The sequence below is a fragment of the Prosopis cineraria genome, unplaced genomic scaffold (genome assembly GCF_029017545.1).
Source record: "Prosopis cineraria cultivar Desert tree isolate PC_DT_omini unplaced genomic scaffold, ASM2901754v1 PC2, whole genome shotgun sequence".
In the NCBI taxonomy this organism is placed as follows: domain Eukaryota; kingdom Viridiplantae; phylum Streptophyta; class Magnoliopsida; order Fabales; family Fabaceae; genus Prosopis; species Prosopis cineraria.
This window is the reverse complement of record NW_026555333.1, coordinates 2,652,743-2,666,641: the sequence shown is the minus strand read 5'-3', so window position 1 is coordinate 2,666,641 and position 13,899 is coordinate 2,652,743. Positions and strand designations below refer to the sequence as shown.

General features: G+C 35.7%; 1 protein-coding gene across 2 annotated transcripts; it reads left to right on the top strand.

Moving 5' to 3' along the window:
- The first annotated feature begins 875 nt into the window (after window positions 1-875).
- On the top strand, window positions 876-10,489 carry LOC129303221 (uncharacterized). Of its 2 annotated transcripts, none has more exons than XM_054942379.1 (10): window positions 876-6,000; window positions 6,817-7,015; window positions 7,132-7,282; window positions 7,396-7,477; window positions 7,607-7,681; window positions 8,619-8,706; window positions 8,831-9,101; window positions 9,221-9,263; window positions 9,336-9,439; window positions 9,889-10,489. In XM_054942379.1, exons 1-10 carry the CDS (start codon window positions 1,029-1,031, stop codon window positions 10,300-10,302), a joined length of 6,399 nt encoding a protein of 2,132 aa, XP_054798354.1. In that variant the 5' UTR covers window positions 876-1,028; the 3' UTR covers window positions 10,303-10,489. The 2 variants fall into 2 exon arrangements, with proteins under 2 accessions (XP_054798354.1, XP_054798353.1); XM_054942378.1 differs by having other exon boundaries at window positions 878-6,000; window positions 6,814-7,015.
- Window positions 10,490-13,899: the final 3,410 nt, after the last annotated feature.

Sequence of the window (13,899 nt, the reverse complement as noted above, 5' to 3'; positions counted from 1 at the left end):
CAAAAATATATTTTTCAAATAAATAGCTCAATGTTCCTCTTCACATCTAAATGGACATGATTGATTTTCAAAGCATTTTTTTTATTATGATTTGGCACCACTTGAGATTACAAATAGGCTGTGACTTGAAAATCAATAAATTTTTTCTGTTGGTATGTTTGGTTGCGGGAATTCTACCAGAATGGAGAGGAATTTTAAAAAATTCTCTCGTTTAAAAATGCTTCATTGTAAGAAAGACTACTCTCATAAAATGAACATAGATATTTTTTTTTAAATTTAAGAGGCTTTTTTTTGTATATTTTTAAAATGACTAAATCTTTTACTATAAAATGAATACTAGAAAAATAGTGTAATTTTGTGGCCAGTTTTATATTTGTACCTTCTTGTTATAGCAACCAAGAAAAATGAATGCTGAAATTTGATAGATTGAGAGGCTAAATCAGCCTCACAAAATATTTTTTTTTTGTTGGGTATTGATCTATTAACGATGAGCATCATAAATTTAAATTTAATCATATCTGTTATACAATTTTAAAATGTAAAATATATTAAACATGCATTTTAAATTATTTACTTTTTAATTTTTTTAGAAAATTGCGTATCTATTATCCATGACTATAACTATACGGGACCATTTATCTATTCAATTTTTTAAAAAAATAATTTCCAACTCTTTTTTAATTTTTTAAAATTTAAATTACATTCCTATAATTTATTTTCAAGTTTTTATAATTTAATATAATGAATTTTTCTCATATATTTATACATCTTTCAATTTATGGGCCAATCAATCACGGATTGCATGCAATCCTGATTCAGCGGTACTGGCCAGCCCGTGTTTGATCAAACAGGCAGAGAAGCGATGATTGCAAGTCAAACACGGCTATCCGTACCACATCAACATTCCCACGAACCTTTACCAAAGCAAAGTTTACTTGCAACGCTCAGCCTTCAGATTCACAAGAGGAACGCGAGTCCTAGAAGGCACACAGTGGAAGCTTAGATTTCCGATTCTTCGGATTCCATCCATGGATCATCCCTCCCACTTCCATCACCAGCACCAGCATGCAAGGTACGCTCCTCTTCCCCCTCATCACCCGCGCCATTCGCAGTTCCCCGAAGATCCCCGTTTGCGCCCTCACCACCTTCCTCTGCCGCCACAGCCGCCGGCACCAACTCTTGCACCCCCGCCCCCTCCCCCGTCTCTTTCCTATCGAACAGTCCGCACCCTTCCTCCCCCGCATCCCCACCCCTACAATCCTCCTCATCAATCCCAGCTTTCTTTGAACGCCCCGAACTATGCCCACCGTCCGGTTGAAGAAGAACGCCCTGTATCTGCTAGCCACCCTCATGATTTTAGTCACTCGCAGAGGGTTTCAAATCGGATGATTATTGATAATGATCGTCCTCGACATGGTTTCTCTGATTTCGACTATCGCAATGCCGATAACCGCATCGGTGGTTGGAACCCACCGAGGGTTTTGTCAGATAATCGGCCGTCGAGGCCTTACCCTCCCGTTGACTTTGACCGGGAATTGCATCATCAGCACCCATCGAATCACAAAATAGCGGCGCCATATCCGCCAGTTGATAAAGTTAGGTATAATTCAGAGGGCAACTCGAGGGGAAGAGTTGATCACAATGATGGTTATGAAATCAAGACAAGGGAGGAGTTTGCATGGGGTAGAGGCGATGAGAAATATCATCGCCGCGGGGATTTTGCATCAAATCTCAATGCATCTTCTGGAGACTTCGGAATCATGTCTAGTCAGAGTACATTATCAAGGGATCTTGATTCGAGAAATGGGGATTATGCGCATTACGGCATGGAACGGGACAACGAAATATCTAGGTGTACCAGAAGAGATGGACTTGGTGATAGCACGAGGTGGATAAATGATAGGAAGGGCCCCAGAGACCCACACAGTTTATCTTTTGAATTGGGAAACAACGAGAACGGTGGTGATGGTATTCGGGTAATGGCCGGGAAGTATTATGGTTCAGAATTGGGTAGATATAATAATAGAGGGAACAGGGAATCTGGTTATGAATTCAATCGTGCACCAAAGAAACAAATTCAGAAAAAGAGCGCACTTCTTAGAATTCAAATTGTAAAACCAAATCATAAGAACCGTGAGGTTGAACAGTTACAATATACCAGTTATGGTGATGACTCAAACTCTAATTCCTTTAGAGGCAAAGATCAATTTGAATATTCAGGTTTTGGGGTCAGAGGAGAAGAGAGAGAAAGAAGCCCTGTTGAGCTTGATATTTCTTTTAAATCAAATTCTCTGGTGGCTAAGGCCATTGTGGCACCTTCAAGTTCTGCAATTTCTGATGCAGATATCTCCGTTTCTGATACTGATTTTGCTCCTGCAGAAAAGGGAAAAAATGGTTTGGTCTCTGACAGTGATTCTCCTGATTTAAAACCTGCCAAACCATCTATGGCTGCTGGAAACTTAGGCGGCTCACCTTGCAAGGTAAATTGCATCCCTAGTTCTAGCAAGGAATTTAAGTTACAGAAGAAGGTCTCTGATAGTTCTCAGCTTTGTGCCACTGTAACTGCTAATTGTCATGGAAAAAATGAGGGGGCTCAAACCCCTAAGGGAATTCTTTCTCATGAAATTACCAACTCTTGTTCTGTTAAAACATCTCCAAGGGTTGCTAAGAAGAAAAAAGTTGTAAAGAAAGTGGTGAAGAAAGTTGTTTTGAATCCTGATTTAAATGTCTCCAGTTCCTTGTCATTGAATATGCCTGACAGAATTCTGAAAGCTGATAATGCTAGTCCTTCATCTACCTATGGATCTGACAAAACTGAAACTTCTTTAAAGGAGAAAATAACTGCTGTTGACAAGGTGTCCTTGCCAGATAATTTACTGTCTTCTCCGGAGGAAGGACATCTGATGCCCAATAATAGGAAGGAAGATGTACCTCTGCTGAGTACAGGGTCACATACCAGTTCACAAAAGCATGAGGCTGATGATAACCTTGATATGGGGAAAGTAGACGGAATTGAAAGAAGTGAAAACATTTCTAATTCTTCATTGGGTGCTTTTAGCATTAAAGATGAAAAGAATGATTCTGATTGCCCGAATGCAGGTGATTTTGTCCATGGCTTGCATATCAGTCCAAATACTGAAAAGGCTGCTAAGACTAAGTCAACCAATGGAACTTCTTTTTCTGATACCAGTAACAGCGATGATGTTGAGATGCAACTTTTTCAGAGTGAAGTGTCCCTATCACCTTGGCAGTATTCAAATGTACAATATTTAGATAATCAGTTTCAGGTAGAAGATGATAAGAACAGCAGACTGTCAACATCGGCTGAGAGTGAAATTAACACAGATGTTATAAACACATGTAATTCTGCTAATGTTAGTCTGGCTTGCTTGAGTTTTAATGAACTTACTGGTAATGCACTAAAGAACATTACAGTTTCTGACTTTGGAAATGATGGCAAGCTAGATTGCAAAACTAAAGCTCTTGCATTAACTGACAGCGTTATTTTAGGAGAAAACCTAGAGACTTGCTCCCCTGTACCAAGCGGTGAAATGGATGGTCGAACGTCAAGTTCTGGGGAAACTAGGATTTCAGATGGTCAAGAATGCCCAAAACATTCAAGAGTACCCATGCATGTTTCTGGTAATAGCCCCACTAATTCAGAAGAAAATATCATGGTTCCCCATAATGTTACTGTCAAAGATTCTGGAAAGGAGGCATCCCCTGTGGATGTCAATGCATCTCCTGAGACTTGTACCACAGAGCAGTCCCCAAATGCTAATTTTTTGGTTGTATTTGCTGAAGGAGATACAAATTTGTCCAAAAAAAGAAAAGTTGAGACACGTGTGAATTTTTCAAGTTCAGATATCAGGGGCATATCTCCAGACCCTATACATACAGTTAGCCTTGCAAATGTCCATACAACCTTAAGTCTGGTTAAGGATTCAAGTGTGTCTGAAGTTTTAAATCCACATGTTCAAAGCTCAAATTTTTGCTTACAATCCAGCACAGATGGGGTTAATGTTTTTCATGGGAAAGGGGAGGTTTCGGAGGCTGAAGTTTATTTTGGAAATAGTGGCAGTAACAGTGCAAATAGGGCTTCACCAATGTCTAAAATAAATGAAGTCACTACTAGTCACATGAATGTCACTTTATGTCAAGCTGAACTTTGTGATGCAATTGTGGTTGCCACATCTTGTGCTGAGGTTCCTATTAGTATAAGTGATAACAAGACACACCAGAAAGAGGTTGCATTTTCAAGCATGGTTAGACTTTCTGCTTCTCTATCCTTGCCTTATCCTGAGAGTAGTGCCAAATTATACAACAATAGTTTGTTTGGAGGATCTGTTGAGTCTGTGGATGCAAATACAAATATTACGAAGTTTGAATGCTCCCAATTGCAGCACCCAGGCATCAACTGTCATTCACTTGAGGATTTGGCTATTCCAAATAATCAGTTCCCAGTGTTGGAAAACGAGCATAAAGAAAAGTCTCTTCCAGTTGTGCCTTTAGACTACACTCAAAAGGACATTTTTGTTTCTGGAAATACTGTGAGAGAGAAGATTGACATACAGGATGCTGAAAAATGTGACTCCAGAGAATTTGTAGAAAGATCTTCGAGTGCTGATTTGGAATCCAGTGATCCTCAAACAAAGGATGATTTACCTCTTGAGCATCAATCTCTGTCCTGCCCAGTTGATACTGATGCTGTTACAACTAGTGACTGCAGTACAGTATCGAATATGCTTTCTTCAGGGACCAAGCCTGACATACTTGATAGTAGGACTTCAGATTGTCAAGCAATCCAAAACGAAACCATTCTAGGGGATGAACATAATGTGAATAGCAGATCTAATGTTGATCAGGATTGCGACTTACCTGCTTCTACATTATATTCACAGTATACTAGAAAGAATATAAAGTCAAGTCCTGCAGCCAGACGAGATAACTTGATCACAGGGAAGATGTTGTCTCAACCTTTGCAAGTTGATTCCAAAGTTATGACTCAAGGAATGAATTCATCTTGTTCAGAGTTAAATTGTGGCAAAAACCACTCAGGTTCTGCCATTCCTGCTACTTTCCAGGGCCGATCTTATTTAAATTTTCCCAAGTCAAAGGCATCTGCATTTTCAACCCAGGTTTCAAAACTTCGAACTTGGCACCGTGCAGGTAATAATTCTGGTTCTCTAACAGGAAACAAGCCTTTGGCAGGATCTGTGCCTCCCAAAAGGTCAATTTCAGAAAAGAAAGGGAACTTTCAGAATACTTCTTACATCCGTAAAGGTAACAACAGTCTTGTAAGGAAACATCCTTCAGTTTCCGCTCCACCACAATGCTCTGCTAATCAGTCTTCTTCTTTGGGGTTTGATGAATTTCGAAAGAGCACTGGATCTGAAATTAAGGTTGAAATCCCAAATCAAGCCAATCTCTTGAAAACAGGATTGACGCACGCTCCCTTGGAGAGGCAAAGAACACCTCCGCTACCTGTTGACAATAAATTACCTAATCATATGGTAACAGCATGTGAGGAGAATAAATCTTTCTCATTACTGGAACACCTTTCCAATGTTCCCTGTGATAATGCATCTGAACCTAGAAACTTTATGGAACCTTGTGATGCTCCAAACTCTGCAGAGGATGCACTGAAGTTGGGTGGAACTGTTGAAAGTCTAACTCTTTCATCAAACAATGTGGAAAGCCAAGTTGAAGCACATGATGAGAATGCGTCTTTGGATTCAAAGAGAATAACCTATGTAAAGCGCAAATCAAATCAGTTGGTTGCCACTTCAAATTCTTGTGAAGTTTCTGTTGCTACTGATGACAATGTCCAGATGGCCCCTTCTGATGGGTACTACAAGAGGAGCAAAAATCAGTTAGTTAGGACTACATTTGAAAGTCAAATGAACCAGACAGTTGTGATGCCCACTGTAAACTCTGATGGGCACATGGCCCGAAAGGCTAGCTGCAACAGGAGGATTAGTAAGAGGCGGTCATTGAAGGGTATGTATGAATAACTCATCAAGTTGCCAAATCAATTGATCTCAGTCATGTAATTCCAGTCCAGGGAATGTAACTTGAACTGAATATTCTTCTTTGTGCTTGTGGCTATAACAGATGTGATTGAGAAATTATGTGATTTATAGGTTTGATCCAGCACTGGATTGTTTGCTCTTTGCTGTCTCGGGTTGTGCGGTAGTTGATAATACACTCATACTAGATATTTCCTTTGGTGCTTGTTACAGGAAACTTTCAATCGGTTCACGCATTTTGGGAAAATTTAGTTTTTTTTTCTTGATATTATGAAAAATAAGATATACTTTCATTTTTTATCCTTGGCTTTAAATAATGATATGATTACATTAAATACCTTCACGTTAATTAAGAAAAGGTAAAATTGGTAAAAGCAGTTCAAATATTACAAGGTGTCCTACATTTTGGTTCCAAAAATTACTTCTAAAAGGTATCCTACAAATTGGATCGGAGGGAGTATGTCTTAGGGTTCTGTTCTTTTGGTTTTAGATTGTCTGTTCAGATCAGGATTCCATGCTCTTTGAAATATCAGCTTTTCAGTTCTATTTGGGTTTTGATCCTCGGAGTAATTCTCAAATTTCTTTTTGTTTTTTCCCCATATTTTGTGTTTGTTTGCTGAACTAACAGGGAGTCATTTTGCTAATGTTTTCTGTCATTCTCAGCCACCATTCCTTAATTTCTTTCTGCTGAGGCATCAGGAATTTGTAGTGCATTTCCATTTATTAGTTCCTGTTTTCTTGAATAGTGGTTAGATAAACTATTAACTTAAGATTTCATATGCAGTAGTTGGAAGGTCATGCAAACCTTTGAGAGCCTCATTGGTGTGGACACTCTGTGGTGCAAGTTCATCCAAAAATGACAATGACCCTCTGCATCATCAGAAGGTTCTGCCTCACTTGTTTCCATGGAAAAGAGCATCACATTTACGGAGTTTCATTTGTAATCCTCTTTTGAGCTCCAATACTAGTCCGTTATCTGCAATCAGGTAGTTGATGATGTTTCTTCTTCAATATTTGGTTATTTTATTTATTTTTATGTTGTGCTGCATTATTTGCCCCAGCCATAATCAATTGTGATGGTCAATTACTATTTTTCTTTCAGCAAGAAATTGGTTCTCTCGAGAAAGAGAGATACTGTTTATACTAGGTCAACCCATGGATTTTCCCTTCGGAAATCCAAGGTGTTAGGTGTTGGTGGATCTAGTCTAAAATGGTCAAAATCAATCGAGAAGTCTTCAAAGAAAGCTAACGAGGTTAGTTTAGCTTTTGATACATATGATATATTGGGCCTTTTCCATTGAAATTTAGGTATAGTTTTTCCTAGTTCAATAGACTTTTCTTCTTACAATTGTTATGATCATTACAGGAAGCCACGCTTGCAGTTGCTGCTGTAGAGAAGAAAAAGAGGGAACAGAAAGATGTTGCTTGTATCAGTTCTCGGGCAAAGAGTAGGAAAATCATTCTTTCCACAAGAATTTCATGTTTGCTGCGATGCATGTTATGAGTGTTCACGTTTTCAAAATAGCATGCTCTTTATTTTCTGTGTCATTCTGACTTTAGAAGTGGTGGTTGTTTAGGAGAACGTATATTTCGTATTGGGTCAGTTCGTTACAGAATGGACTCTTCGGGGAGGACACTTCAAAGAATTTCAGGTGTTGAACCTTTATGCCTTTATTTATTTATTTATTTATTGGATGTTGCATGGCCTTCACCTTTTAGATTCACTACTTTTCTTAATGTGTCATGATTACCTAAATTAATACATTTTTCTGGGACACTGGACATCATTCTCAGGTAACTTTAAGATGTGCCCTAGGCAAGTGTGATCTAGAGTCGCAATTGTTTATATTGGATGATAATTTTGTGATTTGTTTCTTCGTTTTTTTTTTTTGGTTTATTAAGTTGGCAATTTTTGATACTTTCAATGGTTTACAATGTCATTTGATCTCACATGGATAAGCACCTCAAGTGCTTATTGATGAAGAGCTTATGTCAAATAAGCTCTACTGGCTGGGGTGGTCTGAAATAGACTAAACTAATTCATGTCTATGGAAATGTATGGATCCTCAACTTCAAAGGATCCGTTCTCCTCCTTGTTAAGATAGACACTCCAAGAGGTGTCTATTTTTTCATTGGAAAAATATCAAACGTAACTCCCTGGTGTCAAAATAGCTTACAGCTAAGTTGGTTTAAACTTTCCCATGCACATATTTCGATATGCATCAATATCAGCATATAGTCGCATTCTAAATATTAGTTCTTGGAGAAAGCTCATCCATGCATACAATTCAGTTAATAAGTGTTTGTTGGAGTAGATACACTAGTAATTAGCTCATCCAAATGAGGCCCGAATCTTCTGATGAGGTTTGGTCTTATGATAGAATTCTGACACCACTAAACTCCTTTTTTTGGTTTGTCTCTATGGTGGTAATATTCTCAGAATTCTATTGTTTTTTTAAATTGTAATGATTTCCATTTTCTTTCCTTATTTTTTTTTTATGTCAACATATTGTATGGAATATTTAGCTATATTTTTCCAAGAAGAAAGGCAATTTTTTTACGACTAATAAACCATAATGCTCTTTGTAGATGAGTCCATGCCCTCTGCTTCTCTCCGTTCAGGTTTGCATGTGAAAAGTTCATACATTCCAAGGAGATTAGTGATTGGAAATGATGAGTATGTACTTTAATATATTTATTTTATTTTCTTTGTTGATTTTAATCAGTTGGTAATAGCCTTTTACAGTTTCATCTATCTTTACAATTTTGTGTATATAAATGATAACATTCAGCATTCACAGATATGTTCGAATTGGCAATGGCCATCAGCTTATCAGAGACCCAAAGAAGCGAACTCGAATGTTGGCTAATGAAAAAATTAGATGGAGTTTACACACAGTTAGACAACGGTTGGCTCGAAAGCAGAAGTATTGTCAATTCTTTACTAGATTCGGGAAATGTAACAAGGATGACAGGAAGTGTCCCTATATTCATGATCCCTCAAAAATTGCTGTCTGTACTAAGTTTCTGAATGGTTTATGTTCCACTCCCAACTGCAAACTGACTCATAAGGTTCTGTCATATATCAAATCCAAGGGACTGGATGTGGTCTGCTGCATTTACTGATATGTCTGTCAAGAGTTTATATTTATTTTTCTGTTTGTTTTGTTTTGTTTTGTTTTTTCTGGCAGGTTATACCAGAGAGAATGCCTGACTGTTCTTATTTTTTGCAAGGTGCATTGAAGAAAGTTTTCTTTCTTTGAGTGATTAAAGATGAAATTATTATACTAACAAGTTGCATGGCAGGTTTATGCACAAACAGAAATTGCCCCTATAGGCATGTTAATGTGAACCCTAAGGCACCTGTTTGTGAAGGATTTCTCCGGGGCTATTGTGCCAATGGCAACGAGGTATTAAGCTATCATGTTGAATTTTCAGTAGAATTAGTGGGTAATTTAATTTGAATGTTAAGCTTATCCTTTCACTGAAATCAGGCATATCAGTCTCTTTACATGCAAATGTTTCATTTCTCTAGCATCTTCAAGGAAACAGATTTTGATGCTTCTGTTTGGTGATTTGACACAGCCCTTGGGGTTATTATGTTTGTTTTTGGTCAAACTGAATTTCAATTTTCAGCCAAGTTGAGTGCGACACCTTAGCCCTTAGGAATTGTATGCAGTTTTGCCTGCAGTTCAAGATTGTATGGACGATTTATTTCGTGTCTATAGTTTATTTTAGATAGTTTCTTAACTCTTGGAAACTTTAGATTGGTTGGTAACTGTGTCCCTAAGGCATCCAATTCCTCCCCCATATACAAGTGATCTTGCATTGAAGTTGTGTTGTTTTTGTGGTCTCACAGTGTCGGAAGAAGCACACCTATGTCTGCCCTACTTTTGAAGCAACAGGAATCTGCACCCAAGGGACCAAATGCAAACTTCATCACCCCCAAAAACAAGGCAAAGGAAAGAAAAGGAAGAGATCCGTAGAGCAGAGGAACTGTAAAAGGCGATACTTTGGTTCTTTACAGATTGATGCTTCTGAACCTGGGACGATGGTTGTAGCTCCTCGGCAAGAGGAACAAAATAAGGATGACCTTGAAGGAGAACTGACTGACTATATCAGTCTGGATGTCGATGACGATGAAGACGTTGCAGAACTTACAGGACAAGCGAGCGAGCAATCAACATTATGTGATAGTGAACCTGTGGATATAGTGTTGGATGATCAGGATGAACTCATTAAACCGGTTCTTATAATGAAATCTCTAGTCTGACAGCCCCCAGCCAGGCAAGTGGCAGGGGGACTATTTGTGAAGGTAATGCAATTTTTTACCTTTTTCCCCCTTATTTTATCTGCCTGGTTGATTTTCAATGCCCTCCTCCCGTCACTTGTACGTGTTTTACACTGTACAGCAACGTGAATATTATATAGATAACCTGCTCCAATAAGAGCAATTCTGAGCTTTCTGTGAACTGACTCTCTCTCTCTCCCTCGTGTCAATAGACACACACACACACACACACACACATATATGTATATATATATATATATATATATATATGGGTAGAAAAGAGGGCAACGCCAAAAATTGTTAATTAAACAGTTGGGGATGCAAATCTTATACAATCATTGATAAACAAGAGACCTTAAATAAGAAGGAACTCTATCTAGAAGAGCAGAAGCAGTAAGTGCTCCTCTAGCAAGTCTATCAACAACTCTATTTTGGGCTCTTGAAATGTGCTGTTGTTTGATATCCCTTGGAACGTTCAGTAATTTAAGAATTTCTAGGACAACTAGACTGTGTGCAGAGGTTGTTCTCCTGAAGAGATAAAATCTTCGGAAAAAAGCAGCCAATGACCATTAAATAAAATTTATATCAATCAAGGATCAATTAAATTTAAAATTGCACTGCAGTCCCTTGATTTTCAATATAACATTAACTCACGTGCAGGGTGGGTGAATCAATTGTTTTCAACAGTTACCGTCATGTGTTGGCTTATTTCATGTGCGTGATCTTACTTTTTCAACAATAGGCTTTGATGAAATTAGTAAAATTACCTGTGAACATATTGAGTAATATAATACCAAAGTAAATATTGTAAATACTAGTATCATGCTTTAAGTAGGCGATGTCATTGCTCATATTTATAGTCTTGATAAAGTAATGGCAAGTGAATTAATAGAATTCAAAACACACTCAATTTTTAGGAAAAATATGTTTGAAAAATTCCATATCTTTACTTTCAACAATTGTATTTTGGTTTAAAACATTGCTTTTTAAAACAAAAAATTAATAAACTGTACTTTGTTCAACATAACTAATGAACATGTAATCAGAAGTTTTAGAATCAACTTTTATATTTTCAAAATTAGGCAATAAAACTTTTATAAAACACTCTCACACTTTTAAATATTTTAAATTTGGGGTAAAACTTTTTTACAATTCATAAAGTATTTTTTTTCTATTTTCTTAAGAAGTATTTTGTTTTGTAAAAAAATGCGAACGAAATAGTTTCACCTCATAAGTTGTCAGAAGCAAAAAAACTCACAAACAAAGCATTCATCATTTTTTTTAAGTTTTATTTTTTCTTTTGCAACACTATTAGACTAAGGATAATAAAGAGGTGTAATCTCATGAATAATTTCCTTTTTCTCACAAAAATCATCAAACAAAACATATTTTCCCACTCTATCATATCTGGCTCTTTTTATCTTTTTATTCAACTAATTTTCAACCTCTAGGTTATACAAAAAGAATTTTTTAAAAACCTCATCTTTATTTCTTAACAAATATACTTTGTTATATCTTAAAAGTCATCAATAAAAGTGATGTAATCTCTTTTATTACTCTTGGTCATGATTTATTTTAGATCACCCAAATTAGTGTGAACTAACAAAAGTAACTCATACTCTCTTTGACAAGAAAAATGAGGTTTTTAACTTTGTTTGGCTTTTATGTGCACTTCATATTTTCTAAAAACATCATTTTTAATTTTAGAAATGAGTCCAAATTGAGATATTCTATTTATATTACTTTTAGTAGCGTGACCTAATCTATCATGCCACAAAATTAAAAGAATCAATCATAAAGACAAACATATACTCAAAAGATGCTTATTTATCATCAACATTTAAAACAAATAATCCCTAATTATAATACTTTTTTTTCACATATACATTATTCTTTGTCATTATAATTTTGTTAGATTCAAATGACACTTTAACCTTAGCTTTCCTAACAGAGTAATTAAAATCAAGTTTGCTCTAACTTTAGGCACATGTACAACATCGTTCAAAGCTAAAATCTTTCTTGATGTGAGCTATAAGACTACTTTTCCTTTTTCTTAAACTTTGGTAGAGAATCAGCAAGGTAAACACCTTCCTTTACATGATTATAGGAGGTAAACTAACACATATTTGCCTAGTAGCCCAAAGTTTACCACCCATTTCTTCACGTCAACGATTAAGAGAACTTGAGATATCACCATAGCAATAGTTCCATTATCATTGTTATCATCTCTTTGAACCAAATTCGCATTTGGCTTTGGAGGATTACCATGATTTGTTCTCTTTCTACATTGTATTACATAATGTTCTAGCTTATCACAAACAAGACACTCTTCTTTTTTCTTGAAAGAGGGGTTAGAAGAACTAGGTTTGTAATTAAAATTTTTTATTGCTTTTCTTATCTTTATTCTTAAAGTCATACCTTTTATTGTGAAACTTTGTCTTCATTAGATTAGCTTTGGATATCATTTTTTTACTTCCAGTTGCACGAATAGCCTTTTCATTGGTGTCTTCCATTATGATATGAGTGATCAGGTCGGTTAGAGACAATTGCTTCTGTTTATATTTTAGTTATTGCTTGTGGTCATTTCACGATTTTGGTAGCTTTTCAATAATAATCTTAGCAACAAACTCATGGTAAATTGATATTCACATCACAAAGTTTCTCTAATTGCTTGTGATATTTATTTATTTGCTCCTTCACATCTTTTTTTCAATCATCTCCTATATGTAAAAATTTCTTAGATGAGTTTGTTAGTACTTATACCTTTGGAGTTCCTTTTATGTGAACAATGTGAGACTTATAATGTTAATACACCACTCAATCAGTACAACACTTCCCACTAGCATATGCTTATTTCATTATTTCTTCCACTCTAAACTTTTGTGAGCATTATACAACGTGGAAAAGTGCTCTCAGGCTTTAAAAATCACTTCCGAACTTTAAATGATTTCATCACGTCAGGCTAAGGCTGGATTGTTTCATCCTTTTTCTAATAAAAAATTATTTTGAGATAAAGTATTTTTTCAAATTTTTAATATGTTTATTAGTTTTAAAAAATAATTAGAATCTGTGGGCCAAAAAAAATAATTAGAATCTAAAAAAATTAGATTTCTACTTGTTTTAAGATATTGTTTAAATGGTTTCAAAATAATCCTGGTAGTTTGAAGTTAGTATTTTTTTTTAATTTGTAAAGAAAAAGATATGGTTATATATGTCTGTGTTTGAATGGATAGATGGATGTGTTTGAAGATGTCATGATAATTCTTTTCATAAAATCGTAAATCACTTATTTGTTATTAATACCATATATTGCAATGGAGTAAATTTTACAATTTTAATATGTTTTATAATTAAATGCTTAAAAATTAACATTTATATGATTAAAATAGGCGTATACTCTGTATAAAAAAATAGCAGTATGCTTTTTTGAACGAAAAAAGAATGAGAGAATTATATATAAGATCCATACAAAAAAATTAATTATTATAATATTCATTAATGATTGAACTAAGATCATTGATAATATAATATATTATTTTAGTTTAGTTATTAATAGATTTTATGGTAATTAATTTTTTT